General features: G+C 35.4%; 1 protein-coding gene across 3 annotated transcripts; it reads left to right on the top strand.

Annotated features, from left to right (window-relative positions):
• The first annotated feature begins 372 nt into the window (after positions 1–372).
• Positions 373–22,547, top strand: LOC120624731 (sorting nexin-13-like). 3 transcript variants are annotated; one of them, XM_039891421.1, is made up of 24 exons: positions 373–528; positions 1,219–1,330; positions 1,749–1,963; positions 2,771–2,991; positions 4,057–4,209; positions 4,802–4,974; positions 5,678–5,794; positions 6,204–6,318; positions 7,025–7,153; positions 7,955–8,175; positions 9,674–9,741; positions 9,818–9,861; positions 10,320–10,481; positions 11,546–11,641; positions 12,629–12,742; positions 12,957–13,090; positions 13,168–13,380; positions 14,403–14,499; positions 15,010–15,089; positions 16,185–16,303; positions 17,255–17,323; positions 18,730–18,836; positions 21,146–21,259; positions 21,966–22,547. In XM_039891421.1, exons 1-24 carry the CDS (start codon positions 416–418, stop codon positions 22,070–22,072), a joined length of 3,093 nt encoding a protein of 1,030 aa, XP_039747355.1. In that variant the 5' UTR covers positions 373–415; the 3' UTR covers positions 22,073–22,547. The 3 variants fall into 3 exon arrangements, with proteins under 3 accessions (XP_039747355.1, XP_039747356.1, XP_039747357.1); XM_039891422.1 differs by lacking the exon at positions 10,320–10,481; XM_039891423.1 differs by lacking the exons at positions 10,320–10,481; positions 11,546–11,641.
• The last annotated feature ends 1,860 nt before the right edge of the window (positions 22,548–24,407 follow it).

Below are 24,407 nucleotides of genomic sequence, written 5' to 3'. Positions count from 1 at the left end.
ATAAAAAGTATCCTATATTACTTCTGACACTTCCAAAAATATGTGTACAAAGATTCATGAGGATCGTTTAAGTAGTTTATGCGTGAAAGCGTAACAAACAAACTTACATTGACATTTATAATAGTAGGGATATACTAATTTTTTCATCAAAGCCACGATCAATGCCAGGCAAAAATATTCTTGTCTATGGAAAAAATATTTGATTTAAAAGGTACCTATGCTCACATAGATCTGCATAAATCGGAATGCACAAGTCAAAAATGGCGTTTACTAATGTCATTGTCAATTTAATATTGTGACAAAACTTTGTCTTGTTTGTGGTTTTCTGTTTTGTTTTCAGTTTTCGCTAATGTTTTTTTTATTTGCCACAGTTAATGTTTATTGTTAAGTTACTGTTGGATATTTTATTACTAAAATGATCGGAAGAGTTCTAGGATGGTTTGGCCTAGTCTCCATTATAATTATCGCTCTGCTAGGTTTCGGATTGTATCTTACATTGTTAACATTTTTCGTTTCATTTTTAATTGGGTACGTATGTAATTATTAATTAAAAAAATAATACTCTTGATGCGTGTTTTGCGTGAGTTTTGTATAGCATATAATACATAATACATTCCCATTTGAAATTGCCCTTATGACTAGATTCAGAATGCATACAAATCTTTCTACAAAGGGTTTCAACAGTATTTATTAGCTAACTTAAGAATTCTTAAACTTGATTTTAAATTCAATAATACCACTGTTATTTATCAAGAATCAATATTTCTGGATTTGTATCCTATTAATGATTGTATTTGAGATTTGATTGTGAAACTATCTTACTTCTAAACATAAAACTTAACTTCTTAATTATGTGATCTACTTACTACTTACAAATGATAAACTTTAAAGTACATAGGTTGATTCACAGGATGCAGGAATAGAGATCTACATTTGTCTAGTGGTTATCAATTTTTGCAACAATTTTGATACACATAATTAGATCTGCATTGTTTAAATTTCCTGGTGTAAGCACAGAGTTATAAAATTGGTATCTACTCCCATACCTCGAAAAGAGAGGTGAACTTTTAGTACTAGTTATCACAAATATGTGATAACAGTTGGTAAAGATGATGAGGGCTAAAGATCAATAAAATTCACTTATTGGCGTTAATTGGCAATCATTTCTTATTGCTTGGTGAAAATTTTCCCTTAATTAATATTTGTAACATCTTACAGGGTATTAACTATCTTTTACTTGAACTATGACCATAAGAAAGTGTTTTCTGCTGATATTGATTGTTTGGATGACCCATTGCAACAGACAAACTTTTCAATACAATCTGCTAAGGTATGTTCTAATCGAATCACAAGGTTTTTGAATGTATAATTAGCTTGTCACTATTATAAAACACATATATAATGAAATACAACATCTTATTTAGAGAGAAGTTGCTAACTTTAAGTTGATAGCTTTCTATTATAGCTTTGAGCTTTCCTTGGGATTTTATTTATATAGTATTATAGCCTGAGGTTCCATTGCACTATTTTAACTGCAAGGTAGATTAGATGCAGTTATGTCTACTGTAGTATGATTGCATACAAGCTGCAATTTTATGTTTGCTTGCAGTATTTATGCAGTCCCTTTAAATTATAGCCTCTTGGATGAATTATAGAACATTGTTGCAAGCGCCCAATTCTTTCACATCTAATTATTGAAGTTTAATATAGGCATAGAAATTCTAAATAGAATTTTTTACTATTTACAGGTTTTAGAATTGTTTGAGAATGAAAAACCCTCCCCTAAATTTGACAGTAGAATCACAGGCAGTGAAACGGTGGACTCATTTATAAGCGAAATAATCTCCATTATAATCAATGACTATGTTACCACTTGGTATGAAGTTGTGACAGATGATCAGGAATTCACCTCACATTCTATAAAAAAGCTGGTGGTTGCAGCAGGGGCTAATATAGCAAATAGGTAAGATAGCAAGTATTTATGTATGTAAAATAGAAATTACCAAGCTAAAGAGCTTTTGTCTGGTGGGAGGGAATGTAGCTAGTTACCAACCTAACAACAAAGACATTCTGCCAAGCGATTTTAGTGTTCTGTATTGCATTGAACAGCTGTAGTCCACCACTCTGGCCCACAGTGAATTGGTGGACTCCGCACACCTTTGAGAATATTATGGAGAACTCTCAGGCATGCAGGTTTCCTCACAATGTTTTCCTTCACCGTTGAAGCAAGTAATATTTTAATCGCTTAAAACCCACATAACTTAGCAAAGTTGGAGGTGCATGCTGGGATTTGAATTCATCACCCTGAAAGTGAAGCTGAAGTCCCAACCCTACAGAACTGCCCACTGGGGTATCACCGCTTATACTACATATATCTATTTTCATTATTACAAGTATTAATTAATCAATGAATAAAAATGTTATTAACCTTAAAATAAATAAGATAAATTACTTTGTATTTATTAATAAATAAGATAAAACATACAGTGAAAATATACCTTGCGAGATAAAAAAAACTTTATTATAATTAGCTCTTAGGGCATAAAACTTTGATAAGCTTTGTCTTAAAGAAACTTTTATTCTAAAACCCACTGTGACGCATCTAATTAAACAGATAAAACATTAAGTTAAGTTAAAACAGATAAAACATAAAAAGTTCTAGCTTTACATAAGTACTAATAATGTATTTAAAAGTAAATGACTCTTTCAAAAGAAGTATATTTTTTATTTTGTTATTGCATGTAATTTCGATTCTGAATAAATATTTTAGAGTGAAATGTGTAGATTGGGTCCATCTACTCTCTACAAGATTTCCTGAGGAGTTGACAGTACATTTGAAACTGTTTAAGCAGTCGAGAGTTAGATTAAAACACTTGCAGTTATTAAGTGCCAAAGAGGTAAATGGGACCTCAAAACCAAGCCCAAAGAAACAAGACGAAAAGAAGACTCATCGACGAAATAAAAGCGAAACTGATTTGACATGGCCTCCAGGTAAAATCCTAAAATATTATTAAGCAATGTCACCCTCCGCGTCTGTTTGACCCGCGCACGAAACTAGAAAACTACCGAACGGATTTTCATACGGGTTTTACTTTCATGAGCAAGATTTTTGTGTATAATTCTTTGTGTTTTCCGTAAATTGGCTGGAGTATATCGACGATTGTTAAAGATTTCTAAAAAATCTGGAGTTCGTAAACCCGTAAATTGCTGTTATCCCACAGTATGTGTGGTTGGCGCGACTTCTCTTTTTTTAATTTTTAAGATAGACCTTTTGTTTGGTTTGGCATATTGTTAACGACATAGTGCCTGACGTCAACCCTCATTCGTGGACTAACCGCTACCATTCGGTAGAAATGTGTAAGGTTCTGATCACAAAGTAAGTCAGTCTGTTCTTATGATATCATTCCGGAAACTTTTAGAGAAGTACCTCTGGCCTTGCTGACGCTAGTTGCTTTAATATTCGGGTAGGTACAAATGTTCCACCACACACCACCTCGCATATCTTAATATATATAAATCTCCTGTCACGATGTTTGTCCGCGATGGACTCCTAAACTACTGAACCGATTTTAAATTAAATTGGCACACCGTGAGCAGTCTGGTCCAACTTAAGAGATAGGATAGCTTAGATCTTTAAGTAAAGTCACAATTTTATTTTATTGCAAATTATTTGTCTATAATTAATTGACAGTCACATGTTATATGTAAATACAACTATACTCATTTAAGGCTAGCGATACTGAATACTTTAAAAACAAAATCAAACGCAGACGAAGTCGCGGGTAACAGCTAGTATATTATATGGTAATAACAGAAAGAACACCCGGCTGTTCTTAGAACAGCTTGTTACGGGCTTCTTCGCGTGGTCGGACCCCTCATAGCCTTAGTTTTAGGTTTACGAATGTAGTTATCGCCATCACTACTCACTACCATGTACATTTTTTCTATGTAATTAACGCATCAAAAGTGCTATCTATGTGGGTTCTTGAATAAACAAACATTTGACTTTAACTTTGACTATTTGAATTTATGCACTTTGTTTGTTTTTTTTTACAGATTCACAGACATTTGGCAAATCTAAATTCTATAGTAGCTCAGAGAATATAGGTAGTAATAATTTAATGGACCTATTTTTCGACTTGGAATGTTCAATGGAGAATAAACAGATTTGTCGTGATACATTTTGCACTGACTCAGAAAAAGAATTTGGTAAGTATAGTTTAGTATTTAAAGCGTAAGTTTCCAACGGCCATTTCCCAACAACCAATGGAAAATCAATCTTGTAATTGGGGATTAAGCAAAATTAAAGAGAAAGATCTGAAGGTTAAATACAATTTCGATTCCGCCGATAACGCCGTAAAGTGTTACTGAGCTTTTTACCAGAGCATGTAGATATTTGCCTCTTCGTTTGTTTCTGAACGTTCTTATGAGAAAGAAGAACAAACCATCAAATTTACTTTTGCAATCATAAGATGTGTGATGAGATTTTTGAAATGGTTATAAAAGCGAGTCAAAGCGAAAGAAAGCAAAGCATCAATACGTTGCGCCCGAATTGACTGAGCTATTCAAATTCTTTAATATCACAATTTCATTAAAATGTATTCGGCTAATTTAGCATGAAAAGTTACTCTCCCTGGCCTATAAACTATTTCGAACCAATTAATCATACCAATACTTTGCTTTGCTTGCTGCATGAGAGAACAACGAATCTTCAGCCATTCTTTCGCATTTATAACATTGCGAGTAGTTTCGGATCTAATTCTCTTGACCGATAGTTTTTCATTCAAAGTTCATGTTTTAGCTTTACTCTGTGAGGTATCAGAAGCAGTTTTGTATCTAGTCGCGCCGGAAGAGGCCTGGAAATGTCACGCAATGAAGTTACTTTTAATAGATTTGCTGTCTGCAATTGTTTTGAAACCTTTGATCAATTTGTTGAGTGACCCTGACAATATCAATCGGGCTATTATTAGATCTGTAAGTATCCTATTCAGATATGAATTCTTGACAACTTATTCTTAAAGCACTTTTTATGTGTTAATTAATTTATTTATGATTTCTAATTATAATAAGCATTTTTGGGGTTGTCAACGTTTTTCGTCATGGATGCATAAATAATTACAAATAAGGAACAAATCAATTTGAAATAATTGCTTATTCCTTCAGTTTTTGGTTTTGTAAAAAGCGGCAACTCGTTCGTTGCAGTGTTGCCCGCGGCTTTGTACTCGGTTTTTTGGTTTTTCATGAATCCTGCAGAAACCGTATATTCTCCCGGGATGCAAGGAACCTATGTAACACATAGGTTGCTTTCCATCCATCCATCCTATATTACAACATTTAGTCAAATTGGTTCAGTCATTTTTGCGTGAAAAAGTAAAAACATCCATCCATCCATCTATCCTTACAAACTTTCGCATTTATAATATAAGTAAGATGATATTCCGTAGTGTGATCTATTAAATAATCTACTCTAGGGCAGTTTGATTAGAACTTGTAAGTTATTTTTTTTTTTTATAATTTTTATTTTTATATATTTTAACAATTGCTACAGTTTTGGTTTATGTTATGTTTACAGTAGCAAAGTGCTAAGCTGCTTTGCTACCTCAGTATGTGATAAAGTATGCTTACGTATCTTCCACGATGCAACAAAGAATAAAAGCAGTAAAATATGTTAAAACAGTGTTGTAGAGATTCCTGCCTGTCTTCCGAACTGTTTCTACTGGTCATTAGATCTTGTGGTGATGCTGAGGAATTGGATGCGACATTAGAACTTGTTCAGAAGGATATACAGAAACTAGTAAGATCATTAATTATATTTTATTAAAGGCCACTTTGGCTTTGTCTTGGTTTTTGTAGTAGAACTTCTTGGGTACTTCTCTATATAACCTTTTATATTATATTTCAATCCTATCTGATTTTAATAAAATAAAATCGCATTCACACGAGTATGTATATGAGCGTGTGAATATACATACTGTGTGTGAATTATTGTATTTATGATTTCTACAACCATCTAACCTTAAATTAAAACACATGGTGATTATCCCTGCGTATTTTTTTATGATTTCTCGAAAAGAATGGACCTCGATAAAGATTAATTCTTTTTTTGTATGAATTCTGTGATTAATTTACCTCTTGTGAAATCATTTGTTAATAGTACTATTAGAAATTCAGTAGTGATAAAATTTTTATATAATGAATTGCAGCATTCAAGAGACAGTGCAGGCGAATGGGAATTACAAGATCGCCAGAAATTATCTTCCTTGCAATATTTATGTAGAATAATTCAAGCAAGGTTAGCCACGTTGGGACCCCAAGAAGGTATGTAAAATATTTTAAACAATGTTTTAAATTAGTTTTTACGTTAAGGAATGGACATAAGGAAAACCAAATTCTCTAAAGTTCGAAAGGTAGAAATCTATGTTGCATAATTTACACTATGCAAGAGTTTTTTTTATGCTGTATCTAATATAAATGAGGACTTCGGGAGGACACAACTCATTCGTGGAATGAGTTACCACGCACCTATAACTTTTCGGAGCTATGTGCGTTTTGAAAATAACACTTGCTTTCAAAGAACATCGTGTGGAAACCTATACATTTATTAATCCGCACTTGGCCATCACGCCGCGTAGTGTACTATAACTTCTTCCCAATCTAGGAGGAGCCTCATCTTCTATAGTGGGCTGTTAATGGATTGTTAATAATGATTATTGTCATTACAATGACGGCCGATTGGCGCAGTGGGCAGCGACCCTGCTTTCTGAGTCAAGGCCGTGGGTTCGATTCCCACAACTGGAAAATATTTGTGTGATGAACATGGAAGTTTTTCAGTGTCTGGTTGCTTATCTGTATATTATAAGTATTTATGTATACTATATATAAAAAATATTCATCAGTCATTTTAGTATCCACAACAAATGCTTATACTTTGGGGCTAGATGGCGATGTGTGTATTGTTTTAGTATATTTATTTATTATTATTATTATAAAATGTTAGTAATGTGTGATTTTCTTAATTTTTCAGGCGCATCTAATAGCAGCAATACGGATAAAGTATCTGAAGAAGTATTGAGGACGTTAAAATTCCTAAGAGCTATCGCTGCTTGGAAATCGAACGCCCAGTATCTACTAGAGATTGAATTGAATGAAGCAGGTATTATATTCAAATATGTAATTTTTTTTTCAAACCGGATATTTTCATATTATTTACACCTGTCCTATGCTTTTATACCTTCTAAATCTTGCTTTGAAAATTACTCTTAATGTATTCTAGTTGTTTACTTATTTAACCTTCTCTATAAAACATAGGTTCTAACCTCGTTTGTATGTATTTTTTTATGTTTTTTCATCGATCTATCCATCAATTGTGCAGCGTCTGTTGTTTTCCCGTCCGTATGTCTACCAGCGGGCTGTAATTGGTTGAGAGTTTATTTATATATCTTATTCAAGATCGTCATCATCAGCTTATCAAAATCGTGGAATCTAGGACTTCGTTATCCGTAGTCCAATACTCTAACCACTCGACCTTTCAGGTAGTTAAATAGTACATCAGCATCATATAATACGATAGACGTCCACTGCTGGACATAGGCTTTTGTAAGGGAGTGCCAAATTCCACGGTTTTTGCCGCTTAGGTCCAGCGGCTACTAGCGATGCGCTTAATGTCGTCTGTCCACCTCGTTGGGGGTCGACCAACGCTATGCTTACTAGTACGGGGCTACCATTCCAGCACCTTGGGACCTCAACGTCCATCCTTTCTCCGAACTATGCGTCCGTCCATAGCCACTTCAGCTCCGCGACTTCGCTATATCGGTAACTCTGGTAACTCCAAATTTCTGATTTGATCACGTAGAAATACTTCGAGAATAGCTCTCTCCATCGCCCGCTGAGTGACTCTGAGGCTTCTTATGAGGCCCATAGTACATAGTATTTAATTGAATGAAAATTATTTTAGACGCACCACAGACATCAAAAGCTGTAATCGACAACCTCAGATCGTCAGCGTTAGAACTTTGCGATACATATCTATCACCAAGCCGGGCAGCTATATTGGGTACACCTGAAAATTGTCACGCGGAATTAGTGCGTAAGATAACCACTGAGGGCGAAGAATTCACAAACAATCCCGTTACGTGCTTTGACGACATGCAAAAGTGCGTGAGCGACGCTTTAGAGGTAAGTTGTTTATAATAAATAAATATACTACGATAATACACACATCGCCATCTAGCCCCAAAGTAAGCGTACCTTGTGTTTTAGGTACTAAGATAACTGATGAATATTTTACTGAATAAAATACATAATGGAAGCTGTGATAGCGCATTGGGTAGGAGCTCGATTTCACTTTCGGGGGGCCGAGTTCGAATCCCAGACGCACCTCGAACTTTTCTCAATTATGTACGGTTAAAGTAACTCAAATATCAGTTGCTTCAACGGTGAAGGAAAACATCGCGAGGAAACCTGCATGCCTGAGTGTTCTAAATAATGTTCTCAAAGGTGTGTGGAGTCCACCAATCCGCACTGGGCCAGCGCTGTGGACTAGGGCCTAAAATCCTTCTCATTGTGGGACCGTTTTCTGTAGTAGGCCTGTTGACCCTGACCGTTTTCAGGTTGTGGGAATCGAACCCATAGCCTTGCACACAAAGCAGGGTCCACAGCACCAATCGGCCGTCATTTTTGCGCCATTCATGTGATAGAGTAAAGAAGAGGAGTAGGAGAAGCTAATAGAAAGAGATAGAGTAAGAGCAAGAGTGTTTTGAAGCAAAAAAAAAGACTTCAAGGACTTAGGCTGATCTAAAAACAAGTGATAATTTTGGTATCTGTGGTATGAGAAACGTGGTTAAATGGCAAAGCACTCAGGCTGCGATACCATAGAGATGCGGGCTCGAAGCCTGCCAGTTCCGCTTTTTTATATGCATTTTTAATTTACATATTTGCATTAACTTATATTATAAGCAAAGGTTCTAGCATAGAAAGCCTTACCACTGCACCATGTTAGTTCCATTCGTGTGTTCTATCTACTCTATAATGGAGAGTGTTCTGAAGAGTTGTTTTCATTGATACCTCCTTTCCTGTTCTCTGACCGCACCTCACTAAATTCCGCCCTCATCATCTGGATGCCTGGTATTTTTCCACTATTCGAAATACCAGATCATTTCTACCGCGCACTTGCAAATTATGGAACAATCTCCATCTGATGTGTTTCCTCAAAAATACAATCTAGGGTTATTCAAGGGGCGGATAAACAAATTCCTTAAAAGCCGGCAACGCATCGGTGACTCCTCTAGTGCTGCAAATATTTATGGGCGGTGGTGACCACTTAACATCAGGTGACCCACTTGCTCGTTTACCCGCTATTAAAAAAAAAAATCAAATCGGTGCTGCCATTTTCGAATTTCCGCGATACACGCACAATGAATTTTTGTTATATTTAAGTATTATTGCAGCGATAAACTGCCCGTCCTTTTTCTCAATATCAAAGTAAAGCACAAAAGAGTGTAACTTGATATATATCAAAGAAAAAAAATCAATTAATATCAAAGTAAATACAAATAAATAATTAAAACTGCATAAGTTAATAAACAATGTTGAGCATTAGATTTTCCGCGGCAGTCCCCGAGTGCCACACGTTTTTTATTCGAATGTATAATTTAAAAAAAAAATATATTTACAGGATGATCCATCATGGCAAGCTGACTTTATGATGGATAATGAGCAAGGCGAATCGAATGGAGTAAATAGGTAAGGTTTAAAAAAGTGCCGTGTTTGATCACAAGAATTTCTTAACTATGTTGTAAAAAATAATTATTTATTGCAGTGACTACGTTAGAGAAACTAAACCGGAAATTCCGAAATATGCTGGTAAGTTAATGTTTTAGTAATTAATACAGTTAAGTCACCTTAGAGGGTTTCTACATAATCCTTTCCGATATCAGACACGTAAAATTTATTTTATCTTGATTACTATTGATTGTGTATAGTTGAGTCTGTATTACATTTTAAACTGGTGTGTAAATAAAAGTTTTGAATGTATATTCTAAAACTTATATGCACAATACTTTATTGTATAAAAAGTTTCTTAGATATGCAATGATTTGATGAATTAGATTCAAAATGCAATAAAATAGTGTCAAGCAACTGTAAAAATTGCTGTTGAGGTATCAGATATCGTGTATTCTGGCCTGATAATATACCCTAATAGATCCGATATCGGATAGGATAATGTGGAAACGGTGCAATGCTGTTCTAACAATGCTTTAGTCACAACTAATAATACATAATAACACTTCAAAATATTACTAAAATATGGTAATCAACAGAAAAATGCAGACGAATAATGAAAACCTGTTTCAACCAATTGCCAAAGCTGTTTAACAAAACGAAGTACAAAGGCAACATCTGTAACAAGTCCTCTACCTTTCCCCGTTCCTTAACCCGAAGAGTTCCAAGTAACAAGAATCACACGATACCTAAATGCACCTGTGGGTAGTCATTTTCATGTTTTAGCAAGATTTTCTTAGTTATAAATACACTGAAAATATATATTTAAGTGTACTGTAGATAGATGTAGAGCTTTTTGTGACAGAGGTCGTCCGGAGATGTACTCCAACCGCGTTGCTGTGCTCTGGTCTGAAGGACATGGTTACCTTTGTAAGAACAGGCGCACGAGGCTTAACACATATTCCTCAGGTTGATGGCCACATAGCGGCACTTCGTAGTACGTTTTCCGTTGATGCCCTGAGAAGTGATATATAAATTTTGAATTTTGAAAAATTTTGATGGCTTTCCACTTACCATGGTGGCCAAAATATGTTTGCTCAATTATTATTGTAGAGGTAAAGTAGACTGTTTTTGTAGTTTAGAAGTGTGTGCGTTTTCAGTCCTGGGGCCCTATTCACTAAGCCATACGAAATTATATTTTTGCCGCAAGTTGCCGTAACGAAAAGTTTGAAGTCTGACTGCGGTAGGGCTTGAAACATTTTCTCCCGTAGTGGTTAAGAAGAATTAATAATATCGGTTTCGGCAGCAAAATGATTCGTTTTGATCCAGTATCATTTTTGTATTCCTAAATAGTATTGATATTTGATAAGTGGTTTTCTTGTGTGACCTATGTCTCAGTTGATTTACCGCTCGTGTTCGATCTTCTAGTTACAAACGCGTCAGGAAGCGCGTGCTATATATTTTAGTTTTTTTTACCCGTTTAAACGCAAGAAAACGGGTTAAGGTTAAATAATAAATAAATAATAATTAATTATTGTAATGTACATCTGAAAGTGACTTAGTTTACGTTTTGACTGTTAGTATACTGTGGATATAAATAAATATGCCCGTTCCACCATTTTTAAGGAATGTAAACCGCGACTTATACTGAAGAAAGAATCATGCACCCATGTATCCAATTCTTCGCTTCTTTACGCGTATATTATCTACATCTCAAAAACAGTCAAATTGATTGAACCACACTTCCTTTTCGTATGACATAGAGAGTAAGGCCCCTGTAGCCATATTTGTATGTATATACCTAAATCTGACACCCGTATTGCAGGCGATATGGTCTTACCAGTTATTGGAGCCAGGCATAATCGTTCGAGATCAGATATTGTTGGCAGCTTCGCGCAAAAAATGGTCAATGACAATGCTGGTGAGCTTCTCATATATTTAGAACGTGCTGTCATCATCACTTCAACCTATTAATGGCCACTGCTCGAGATAGGTCTGTTCCAAAATCCATGGTCCTGTGGCGTTTGTTTCTAGCGGCTCCCAGCGACTCGTTTGATTTCTTCTGTCCACCTCGTTCGGAGCCGACCAACGCTGCGTTTACCTGTGCGGGGTTGCCATTCCAGCACCTTGTAACCCCAACGTCCATCGGTTCTCTGAGCTATGTGATCCACCCATTTCCACTTCAGCTTTGCGACTCGCTGAGCTATGTCGGTAACTCTGGTTCTTCTACGGATCTTCTCATTCCTGATTTGATCAACGCAATTTTGACCAAACGCAATGCTGTTACAGGAGTAATAAACAAAGAAATAAATAATATAGCTACCGGCTATCGGTTCCAACGTGCTATATTTCCATGAAATTCTGAGTTTCGTTACATTACGATGACTGCAATAAAAAACAGTTTCCCCGACCGATTTAGACCACATTGGTCAGTTTCCAGAGAGACTGTCCAAATACGCGGAAGATATTATAGTAGTGATACACACTAATGTGTGCGCAAACGCAGGTGCACTTCCTCTCTCTCTCTCTCCGATAGGATGGCAGATCCGAAACGAACGGAGAGAGATCAGGCACAGGACCGACACCTCAACGTGCTCTCTGAGGCACGGGGGTGATTTACCGCCAATTCCCAAACTCCGGGCTGGTACTAAGAATTAGAAGAAATAGAGAAACCCAATACTATTTATTGGCCCCACCCGTGGATGGCACCCAGGATCTCATGTGATCAGCTGACTACATTGTGTCTTTATCAAAAGAATAACCATCTAACATTTAACAAGAGATTGGGCGACGTGCTAACACAGTATGATCTAATACGATATGTTTTCGGGATGTATTTTTTAAGCTAACAAAAATCTAAATTCTGTAGCTTCATGAAATCCATTGTATAGATATGAAATTTTTCTAGGTCCATCGAATTTAAAATCTGCAAATACGAGCAGTTTATCTTTATCACATTCAGCGATAAGTCAGAGCGCAAAAAATATGATGTCGCCGTTATCAGCGTATATTATTGAAACAGGTAACATTATTATTTCTTAGAGGATACCTTATTTATAATTGCGTAATTTTAACTTTTGTGGAGTAAGAGAATTGGTGTTTTTCACAAGCGATTAAAGTTTTTGAATAAACAGAATACTCAAATCCTCAAATGATTTGAGTGATACCTAGTCATAAAAATAACTTAGGATCCCCTTTGAATGTTTATTCTTGAGTAATTACTTTATAATTTCCAGCACTAGTTCAGGATAAAGGTAGAACTTTTGGAATATACGCTATCGCAGTGACCAGAGCTTCAGATAACGAAGTTTGGCACATATACAGGCGATATAGCGACTTTTACGATCTGCATGCGGCAATCAAAGACAAGGTAAAAAATATTTATATTTCAATGTATTGTTACGATCGCAATCTCTCCAATAATGAATCCTTGACTTTGCATTTTAGTGGCCAGAACTTGGCCACCTTCCGTTCCCAGCCAAGAAGACATTTCAAAACACGTCGAGAAGTGTACTGGAGAGTCGAAAACGTATGCTCAACAACTATTTGCAAAGTTTAACTAGTATATCAAGAGACGCAAGGTATATGACATTACTATCGATGGAATACTTGGGAGGATTCCTCAGTCCGGAAATTCAGACTGAAAGACACGGTAATTCGGTAAGCTAATCACAAATGGCTTTTTTTTTAATAATAAAAGGCCATGATTACCCGGACCAAGCCGTTGGCCCATCTAATGATAAATAGAGCAGAAATTGCAGGGCATGTAAGGAAAACGTCGTACAAAGTGTCCATCAAACTGAGACGCAGATGTGCCGGTAATTACATCGGCAACCAAGTCCTTCAGACAGGAAAGGAGCTCTGCGGCTTGGCGGAAAACCCACTGTTTAATCTCAGCAGTAGATATATCATATTTTACTAGCCAAACGTGGCTAGTCTAATATTCGTAACTATATTAAAACACAAGGCACTTATCCAAGTTCAACTCGTACATAGCCTTTTTTAAAATCATACTCAAAAGCCATAAAAGCAGAATTCAATAAAACATTCTTTTGTTTTCGAGTGTTAACATCGAGTCTGATTAGGAAACAAGGCATATATGTATATATTTTTTTTTAAATATATAGATAAGTGCTTGATTGCAATCACACCTGATGGTAAGTGATGATGCAGCCTAAGATGAAGCGCGCTTGCCTAGAAGATGCCAATTCACTCTTGATTTGAAGGTACCCAGATTATAAATATCGGGGAAGACGGAACATGGGAGGGCATTCCAGGCCTTTGCGGTGCGGATCAGAAAGAAAGAAGCAAAACGCTTCGTACGTGTTGATGGTATTTCAACAACGTAACGGTGCAGATTCTTTCAGATAGTATTAAAATATATATGTACTCTATATGACGGCCGATTGGCGCAGTTTGCAGCGACCCTGCTTTCTGAGTCCAAGGCCTTGGGTTCGATTCCCACTACTGGAAAAGGTTTGTGTGATGAGCATGAATGTTTTTCAGTGTCTGGATGTTTATATGTATATTGTAAGTAATTATGTATATTATTTATAAAAATATTCATCAGCCATCTTAGTACCCATAACACAAGCTACGCTTGTTTTGGGGCTAGATGACGATGTGTGTATTTTCGTAGTATATTTATTTATTATTAATTCTAAAGTCAATGGAACTTTTAGATTGATGCACTTCTGGTGAATTCTATAAAGGCGGGTATGAGAACATTGAAAAGCATGCCTGATCAATTCGCTAATACAGTGGATGGAGTTATGGATGGTAATTATTGTTAAATATATTTAAATATCATTTTTAATAAAAAAAAAAAGCCTTTTATTCCATGCAAATAATATTACAAATATAGTGAAATGAATGAAATAAAAAAATAGTGTCTATAAAGTTTACTTTTAATTAAAGTTTTCTTTTATCATATTTAGGAATTAATTTATTATTGGTTTCCATATTTAATTTGCAAGGACCCCTCTTAGGTGAAGGCCTCCTCCAAGGATTTTTGCTGTTTATAACCAGCTTGTTCCTGCGATCTTTTTAATATCCTTTAGTATCACTAAATAACAACTACTTTCCTTCCACCGTTCCTTCTAACAACAACTTCGCCAAAGGTTGTCTTGGAGAGATCGCTTTAGCGAAAAGACCGCCTTTGCACACCTAAACATTTTTTTTATATTTTATCTAGTGTCTTTCTTTTTGTATTTTGTTTTATTATGTGCAATAAAGAATTAAATAATTATAATAATGAATATTTACTGAGGAAATTATTCAAATTCACAGGAATTTCAAAGGTATTTCAAGGAAAAAGTGGCGACAGTTATGATAACTTCAAGGTTGGGAGCTCTTCTGATATTCAAGATGTGAGTGCTAATTTTCTTACTACAAGAATTATATTCTTTAAGACTGGCATTGAAATCCGGGGATTTCCAAACAATAGTGGTAATTTTATCATCCTACTAATAACTATGTTACGTCCCATATTAAGCTGGATATAGCTTTACCTCAGCATTATACAACGTGTAACGGAATCACGAAATATTGTTGAAGGGTGCGTAAGTATCTGTCATAGGGAATCACCCTGTAAAGATATTTAATTAAAAGAAGCATATTTCTTTTTTCATACAAACTAATTCAAAAGATATACCGCGTTTCCGATTACCAGATAAGTCTCAAAGACAGTAAATAATGTACCTCTAAAGTCTCTGAAGTATTATTTCGATTTTCATTTACACATTGTATACATCTAAGACTACAACATGTTTATACTTAATAAAAAAAATGCTATGTAGGCAGCGATATTAGTATAGTTACGTTATGTATGTAACGTTAACATATCGGTGGTGTTGTTTCTCCCAAACAGAGTCCTCCTCCTCCTCTGTTTGGGGGAAACAGAACTGAACTGATTTCAATAATAATTTCATTACTGAACCGATTACAATAATTCAATTAATGAGATATAATTAATGGCTATATTTAAAGGTTATATAACTTAAGGTTTCATTAAATTTTAGTTGCAGTATTTAGATACGTTTAAATTTTGTATTCAAGCTATTCGATTTGTGGGCTCGCACCGCGTTCTCGGAAGCGTGCGGATTAATCACCGTCCGTAACCCTTTCACTCCAATCGTCGCCTGAGCTGAGGTTCGGCCTCACATGAGGCGGCCCCAGGCCGACGATCCCTTCGCTTCTTCGAGCCCTAGGGCTCAAACTCTTCCTGGCAGAGCCCCATTCCGAGGCTCGCCAACAAGCCCGCGTTACGCTGTTGAAATCATTAGGGTTAATCAGCTACACAAAATCCGAAAAAAAAAAGCTATTCGAAATAAAGATTTTGATATTTTTGTTAATCTATATTTATAATTCTTTCATGTGTAGAAGTTGTTTTTGATTAGTTCAGAATTTAATTTGATATAAAGTTAGGTAGAAATAAATAATTTAGATTTTTATTTTATTGTTAGGATGGAGATGAAAGCGTGCCATTACGCTTATTGGAAGAGGTGTTGGGAATCCGAGGGTTGTGGCTGAGGAGACGACTTCTTGCACCGCTCAGGACCATGATAGCTGACCGTGTTAATAAGTATGATGGCTTTCTTCAATTAGATTTTTAAATGATTTAAAATATTATATTAAAAATATATAAATATAATAAATGGCCAAATAAAAATTCCATATTTGCCAAACGTGCTACAATTATCTTAATATGCTATATTTAAAATATAGAGATAATATTCGTACGAAATATAAATTGATTAGATTTTTATATAATATGTGTGATATAAAAAAATAATTTGCGAAAAGTAAAATGCTTGTGGTATAAAATTTTTTTGACCATTTACCAATTCTAAAAAAATTAGACGTAAATATTTTTAAAAATAGGTTTTAAGAATTTGGTTAATAAGTAAATAAGGCATATTATAATTTTAACGAATATTTTTGAGACAGGTCTAAAGTTTAAAATTTTAAGTTTAAGTGTTAAGATAATAGTAATTTGTAAAATAAACTTTAAATGTATAAGAAAATTGCACGCCAGAAAGTGGCAAACTGTTGGGACTATTCCAACTTATAACACCAAAAAATGCACACACACAGTTAAAGCAATAAAATTTATTTTATTCTACTTAAATACCATTTTTCTAAACATTTAAGTTTTTCATCATTTCTCGTAATTATGTAAATTATATTGATAAAAATATTCAGCAGTTACCTTAGTACCCATAAGTCAAGCTGCATAAGTCAACAAGCTTAATTTGGGGCTAGATGGCGTATATTGTCGTAATTTAAGAAAGAAAAAGCTTTTGTCGCAAGCCCGCCAAGTCTAAGCCCAAGCCATAAGTCTAGTACTTTCTACCACTTTCTTTGACGTCCTCTTTTCCTCGTTTTATTTTCAAATCATTCCTTCACTTTTCTATCCATCGCTCTGGTTGCAACCGGCCAATCGTAAATTTTTTTTATACACCAGCATTGGAGAACTTTTTTCTTACTAAGAAAAAAATTGATTGTGATTTTAAAATGTTTTTTTTTGTTTCAGAAAAGTATTAGAATTCGTTTCGTCGTTGACGTCACCAAGGAACATGGTCCAATATTTAAAAACCTTTAAGTGAGTAAAATTTTTTATAATTCACATTGTTATTTTATTCAGATAGACGATGGTGGTCGACAAAAACTTACTAAAAAAACTGGCTTCTCGTGCGAGTAGGAATTGCATTTACAAGCTGCTGAACTAAAGGCCTCTTCCGACCTCGCTGGGCGAGACGGGTTTGGTGAGCAGTAAACTGTTCACCGTTCGATTCCCTTAGTCGGCTCGAACGACAACTGTCGGAAGAGGAGTGGTGGTGACATCTGTAATTTCTATCCGCCGTCACCACACGGCAGGGTTCCTTTAGACGGCCGAGTGGCGCAGTGGGCTGCGACTCAGCTTTCTGAGAAAATCTTATTCCTATATATCTGAAAATCCTATTATAATATTAAGGATTACTTGAACGATAAAAAAGCTTGGGTGTGAATTGCTCTAGCTTCACAGCTTAATATAAAAAACTGTGAGATGGTGATAACAAAAAAGAAAAATTAACCCGTCTAAGTTTGTTGTGGGCTCTTCTTAGACCAGGGCGCGTTTGGCACCATCGTAGCTTTAGGTTTAAGTTGGCGTATAAAGTTATTATGTAAAATATATATGTGTGAACGCTTCATAAGTGCCTGTGATAGGCCTACATGAATAAAGAAATTGAATTGAATAAAGAAATTGAAATGGAATTTGAATTTGAGTCCAAGGTCGTGGATTTGATTCCCACAACTGGAAAATGTTTGTGTGATGAACATGAATGTTTTTCAGTGTCTGGGTGTTTATCTGTATATTATAAGTATTTGTGTGTATATTATTCATAAAAAAATATTCATCAAATATAGTACCCATAACATAACCTACGCTTATTTTGGGTTTAGATGGCGATGATTGTGTGTGTGTGATCGTAGTATATTTATTTAAAAAAAAAAAGCAAGTGATGTTTAACTCATCATAATCATATAAACTCATTATCGGCCCACTACATGGCACGGGTGTCCTCCCATAATGGGAAAGTTTTATGGCCATAGTCCACCACGCTGGCCCATTGCGGATTGGTGTACTCCACAATCCTTTGAGAACATTATGCAGAAATCTCAGGCATGCAGGTTTACCACGATGTTTTCCTTCACTGTTGATGCAAGTGATCACTTAAAACGCACATAACTTAGAAAAGTTAGAGGTGCGTGCTGGGTTTCGAACTCGACCCCCGAAAGTGAAATCGAACTCCTAAACCCAATGCGCTATCACCACTTCTATAATATTTAACTTCTTAAATAAAAAACGCACTTACCTCCGAAATGTATAGGTGCGTGCCGGGGATCAAACTCGGTCCCCCCCGAAAGAGAAGCCGAAAAATTACCCACTAGGTTTATCACCGCTTCCTTTTTCGTATAGATGAGCATTAACAGTAGGGTGATTTTAATAATATATATATATTTTAGACAATGGTTGACTAATCGAAACAACCCCGCCGTGTCAGCGCGAGATGCGGCTACAAAAGCTAGGACCAGGGTTGCCGCTAAAGTAGCGCTATTGTCGGCAGCATCAGGTATGTTGGCTTTAGTTTTTAACCCCCGACGCAAAAACGACAGGATGTTATAAGTTTGTCGTGTTTCTGTGTGTGTTTGTTTGTTGCATTCTGGCTACCGAACGGATGAATCGATTTTGTTTTTCTTTTTTTCCTTTGAAAGGTGAATTAGTCGGAAGTCTTCTTAGGTTTGATGAAAATCGGTCCGAAATGGCTGCCACTACAAAATGGCGGAGTACATATTTTTTCACAACCCTTAATATAGGTATCAAATGAAAGGGCTTGACTAGTATAATAATTTATACTATATTTAAAGTCATGGGTGTTTGAAATTTTACAATTATATTATTTTTGAACAGCTATCAACTTTCATAACAGTTGTCAGCTATTTAGTTACGTAGAAATAGCTAACAACTGTCATAACATTTGTTATTATTATTTATTAATTAAAACTCTTTATTTGTATACCACAAAATATAATAAAACAGAAACAAAGAAAGAAGTAGAATACAAAAGGCGGCCTTATCGCTTAATAGCGATCTATGCCAGGCAACCTTTCAATTAGGAAAGAAAAGAAGAGGAGAATAGACGAGAATAGAATAGGTGGTACAAATTTTTGATAGCTATTTCTACGTAACTTAATAGTAACAAAACAGTTCATGGTAATTAAAAGTCATACAAAAGCTGCCATTCTAAGCATGCTATATTGCGTGTACTATCTATATTACTCAAATTCTCGGAGACGATATTTTTACATATTACTTAAGGCTACCCGGCCAACCCTGCCTTGTCGTGTGGTAAATACGCACATCGTTAAATCAATCAACAATGTTACTCAAATAACTTCACAAGATAGTGTATGCATACCAGTTTATGTCGGTTAGTGAGAATGAAACTACCGTATCAATCCGTAGCTAGTTTATTACTGCCAAGTGACACAATTCACACACATTATATAACGTGTGACCGAATTACGAAATAATGTTGAAGTATGCATAAGTATATTTCATAAGAAATCACCCTGTAAAAATAGTCAATCAAACGAATAGAAGCATAATTATTTTTCCATACAGAGGAATTAAAACATTCTGAGTGTTTACTTATGACAACCCTATTGAAGATAAAAGATCGACACGCGCATAGTACCTACGCTACGCGACGCGTACCTAATAAAGTGACAGAAGTCACATGATTTTAATTTTGCATGTGGTGCTAGGGCTGTATCTGGTTTCTTTCACTCAAACCTATGACAGTGGTTTACTCAAAAACTATTAGGTTTTTGGTTTCGCAGATAAGTCTCAGAGGCAGTACATAATGACTCTAAATCCTGTGAAGTATTATTTCGGTTTTAATTTACACGTTGTATAATACATCGTCTCTTCAACATTCGCTTGGGAACCTGGAACACTTAACAAATAATTTCCTGTACGACAAAATATGTATAACATTATTGAAAATATTGTCTATAATCTATAGATTTGTTAGACCCGACTTTAGTACGTTCTACTGGCCTGTTGTCCGTACTACTTGCATTACGTGATTAATTATTATCATAACTGATTATCATAATGATTCGGAACCATCCATGTTCAGCCGGACGGGTATAGCCACCGAATTCATTATTGTAAAATCCAATACCGTCTCATGGATAAAATAAAACAAAAAAAACAAACTCTTACAATCTCTCGACTTACAACAGATGAATGAGCAGCCAATATAAATGAGCATAAAAATTCATTTCGTTAATTCAATGAAAATTCCGAATATAGAATTTTGAGGTTGAACCATGGTTGAGTTACGCGATTCTTAATTTGGCGATGGGCCAAATGTTTCGGGCTTTATCAATGCGATATGAGACACGCTATTGTGTGGTTGATACTAATTTACTGGGTTTTTAAAATATTGCCATCGATATTGGTCACGTTTGTGTTAAAACTGACCATTTCTAGACTGTTGCGTTGTGGTATTGCTGCTAAATTTATGTATGTTTAGTAGGAGAAACATACAAATATCTATGTCTTCTAATATTATGTGATGAATGTCAAAGTTTAGATGTTTGTTTCTCAGTCACGGCACGAATGAGTGTAGAGTAGTTTAAGCGAAGATACGTTATCTCCGAGAATTTCACTCAAACCTGCTTTACTGAACATAATATAAAAAACTTCTCTTTTTTGAACTCTTTGCCGCCGGAGCCTATCGGAGCTTAGAAGAGTTAAGAAAAAAGATGGTCTCTATTGGCGGCTTTTCTACATATATCCCTCGCTATGATTACGTAGTATTTTTTTTGAACCATGTTTTCGTTTGGAATGGATCAATTCTTTTGATTTCAGATGACCTCAGGCACATAGTGGGAACTGACGCGGCACGTAGAGGCCTTCTAACAGTATTCGATCTATTCCAAACGCAAGAGATTAACAGGAGATTGCTGTTTGTGTTACTTGAAGGTAAGAACATCACTTCTTCATGTCATCTCTTTCTCTCTGGTCGTTCCATCATCACTGAAGATCGTGGTCCTGCGTAAGATCTTAACTTCGCGTTGGTAAACTGTCTCCATCGGCTTCTGTCGGAGGCAATTTCGGCGATTTGATAGAAGCGGCACGAGTTTGATTTTTTCAACTGGTCTGCCCATCTTGTTAGGGACCGGAGTCCGCTTTCATGTCATATAGCAGCATTTTTAATTTGTATATTTTCATTATATGGTAAACCAAATCTTGTACGATGAAATTCATAGTTATCATATCAACCCAGTACCGACCCACTACAGGGCACGGTTTTTCTCCCATAATGAGCAGGGGTGAAGGTCGAAGTCCAACACGCTGTCAGAGTGCGCATTGGTGGATTCCAGTCAACTTTCGAGAACATTATCGAGAGCTCTCAGGCATGCAGGTTTCCTCACGATGTTTTCCTTCACAGTTAAAGCAAGTGACCTACTAATAATAAGTTTAAAGTTAGTGCACTAACTTTGAGACTTAGAGGAGAAAAAATTATCATAATCACCAGCTTCTTTAAGAACCAGATTTTTTTGTTACATTTGACCTATGTATAATAATATAATAGAAATATAATATATAATTAATATATATATATATATATATATGTTTATCATAATATTTTGTATAGTTTTCCTTAACAAGCCTTATTTTGTCACAGTGACCTTGTGCAACCTATTCCCTGACAACCAAATTCAGGACATGTTCAAGAAGCTGTATTCAAAATCACCACGAGTACCCGTTGCGAAGAAATCGGTTAATGTATAAATATAGTCGAAGCTATAACTTTATAAGTTAAACAAAGTCAATTGTACCGATTCTTAATTAATTGTTAAAATACAATAACTCTGGTCAAATACCTATTTGACCAAAGTTATTGTTTTGCAGTGTTTCTTAACCTGAGATGTGTCTCTGTGACGTAATTTTTTTTCTAGCTTAAACCAATTCTGTAATTCGAAATCAAAATGTAGCTCTTTCGATTCCGACGCAGTTAATCGCTCTGGTGCAATAATTCTCATAGCAGCTTATTTATAGTCTATATCACATAGGAGATATTTAATAATATTATAATTAAAGTAACTTGTCAAAAATTTATTTTAATTGTTGAAGCAACTAGTGTTACTAAAGCTAAGTTCGTCGTATTTATTTGACAGCTGAAAACGTATAGTTTAATTTGTTACACAGCTAAATTTAATGGAATTTGTAGTTCATACAAGCTTAATGATTTAAATCGTTAACTAAGACAATGTACTCATTGTCTATGTTAACGTTATATGTCATAGTTATGTTACTTAAAGTGCATGTATTTATAGATAATTTACGAACAAAAAATGAACTTAATGGTTTTTAAATTATGAAAGTTCTCTTATATTGACAATTATAAATTTTGGTTTGGTAGTTTAAAAAAAAAACATTATTTTTGTTTTAAAACTACCAGTTTTTTATGCTAACGGTCCATAAAATAATTAACACCATCGCCCTACATGAATATATGCTTAAGTCCAGGTGATTCGCAGTTAAAAATGACCAATTTAAATGTTAAAATTAGAGTCAAGTTCAGTTCCATTATACAGTAGATATACAATCCACCTAACGTCCACCTTCCATTTTACAAAGTATCAAAACTTATCTGATTAGGTCTGAAACTATTATAGCCATTGAATTACTATTTTTTTTAAATAAAACGTAGTATAAAAAGGTTAAGGAACACTGATCTAGTGTTCATGGAAATAGGTACTTACTGCTTTGTGCCTAGTGAGTATTATTTTATATTTTTTTATGCATAATAAATGTCCTCTTCATATTAACTACTATGGAAATGATGTAAAAATGGTAGCTATATTACTTAATTCCTTTGTTAATTATTCCTGTGTCAGCATTGCGTTAGGTCAAAATTGCGTTGATCAAATCAGGAATGAGGAGATACGTAGAAGAACCAGTGTTACAGACATAGCTCAGCGAGTGGCAAAGCTGAAGTGGAAATGAGCGGGGCACATAGCTCGGAGAACCGATGGACGTTGGGGTTCCAAGGTGCTGGAACGGCGACCCCGCACAGGAAAACGCAGCGTTTGGCCCCCAATGAGGTGGACAGAGGCCCTCAAAAGAGTTGCTGGGAGCCGCTGGAAACCAGCGGCCCAGGATCGTGGATATTGGAACTCCCTACAGAATACCTATGTCCAGCAGTGGACTTCAATCGGTTAAAGTGAAGATGGTGATGATAATTGCGTTAGGAAAGTTTAAGTTGCCACCCTGATGTTTCGGAAAGCCCGTTTATAAGTTATGTGCGATAATAAATAAATGGCATTGGAAAAGCTCAATCTCTCTCTCCTATGGGAGGGCGCTCTATCGTAGTTCAACATTAAGAGCCTTATTAATAGACGTGCCATAACGTTAGAATAGATGTGCAGTGTTTTTTCACCCTTGGCATGTTGATGTGTGACACAGTACAGCATAAAGTACTGCATATACGACGTTTTGCCAAGTTCAATAATAAAAAGGTAATAGACTGAGAATGATATACTGATTAGTTTGTATAGATGATTCTTTATTGTCCGCGTACTTATCAGGTGTGTCGAATATTCTGTACTTCGTGCGAGGAATATATAATTGTACACAACATCAACATCCTTTTGGCCACCTTTATGCTACTGGGGAAAAAATAAGAACGTAAAAATAGTAAGGTGTATTCAGACCAACATTTTATAACTTATTGTGTTCTTAAGATTCTTACTTTTAAAAAGGAGAATGCCGAATGTAGTATGGGATTTGGTTTCACATAGTACTTATAAGGTGCCTTCTTGGAATTTATCTCAGTTTGAAGGGTTTAATAACTACAATACATTACCAAAAACATTAAAACTAGTTCGCCGGATTTCAGAGTTACATGCAATTGAAGTTCGTGAATTAAGGTTATTTTTGACACATGTGATTATTGTACCTACCTATTGATGGTACTGTTCACAATATATAAGAACCACTAATCTATTTAATTAAAAGATTTTTTAACCGTCGAAGAGGATTGGGATTTGAGAGGTTGTTCTTTTAAAAATAAAAACTTAATTTTTGATACCAATTTAAATGAGGCACCAAATGAAACCGTGTT

The sequence above is a fragment of the Pararge aegeria genome, chromosome 6, assembly GCF_905163445.1.
Source record: "Pararge aegeria chromosome 6, ilParAegt1.1, whole genome shotgun sequence".
Classification (NCBI taxonomy): domain Eukaryota; kingdom Metazoa; phylum Arthropoda; class Insecta; order Lepidoptera; family Nymphalidae; genus Pararge; species Pararge aegeria.
Note: the sequence above shows the minus strand (reverse complement) of the source record. Positions and strands in the feature narration are given on the sequence as shown.

Coding starts and splice junctions, on each gene's coding strand:
- LOC120624731 (XM_039891421.1), top strand. CDS start 416: ATGATCGGAAGAGTTCTAGGATGGTTTGGCCTAGTCTCCATTATAATT. Junction 1,331..1,748: donor TTTCAATACAATCTGCTAAG/GTATGTTCTAAT, acceptor TACTATTTACAG/GTTTTAGAATTGTTTGAGAA. Junction 4,210..4,801: donor TGACTCAGAAAAAGAATTTG/GTAAGTATAGTT, acceptor TTCATGTTTTAG/CTTTACTCTGTGAGGTATCA.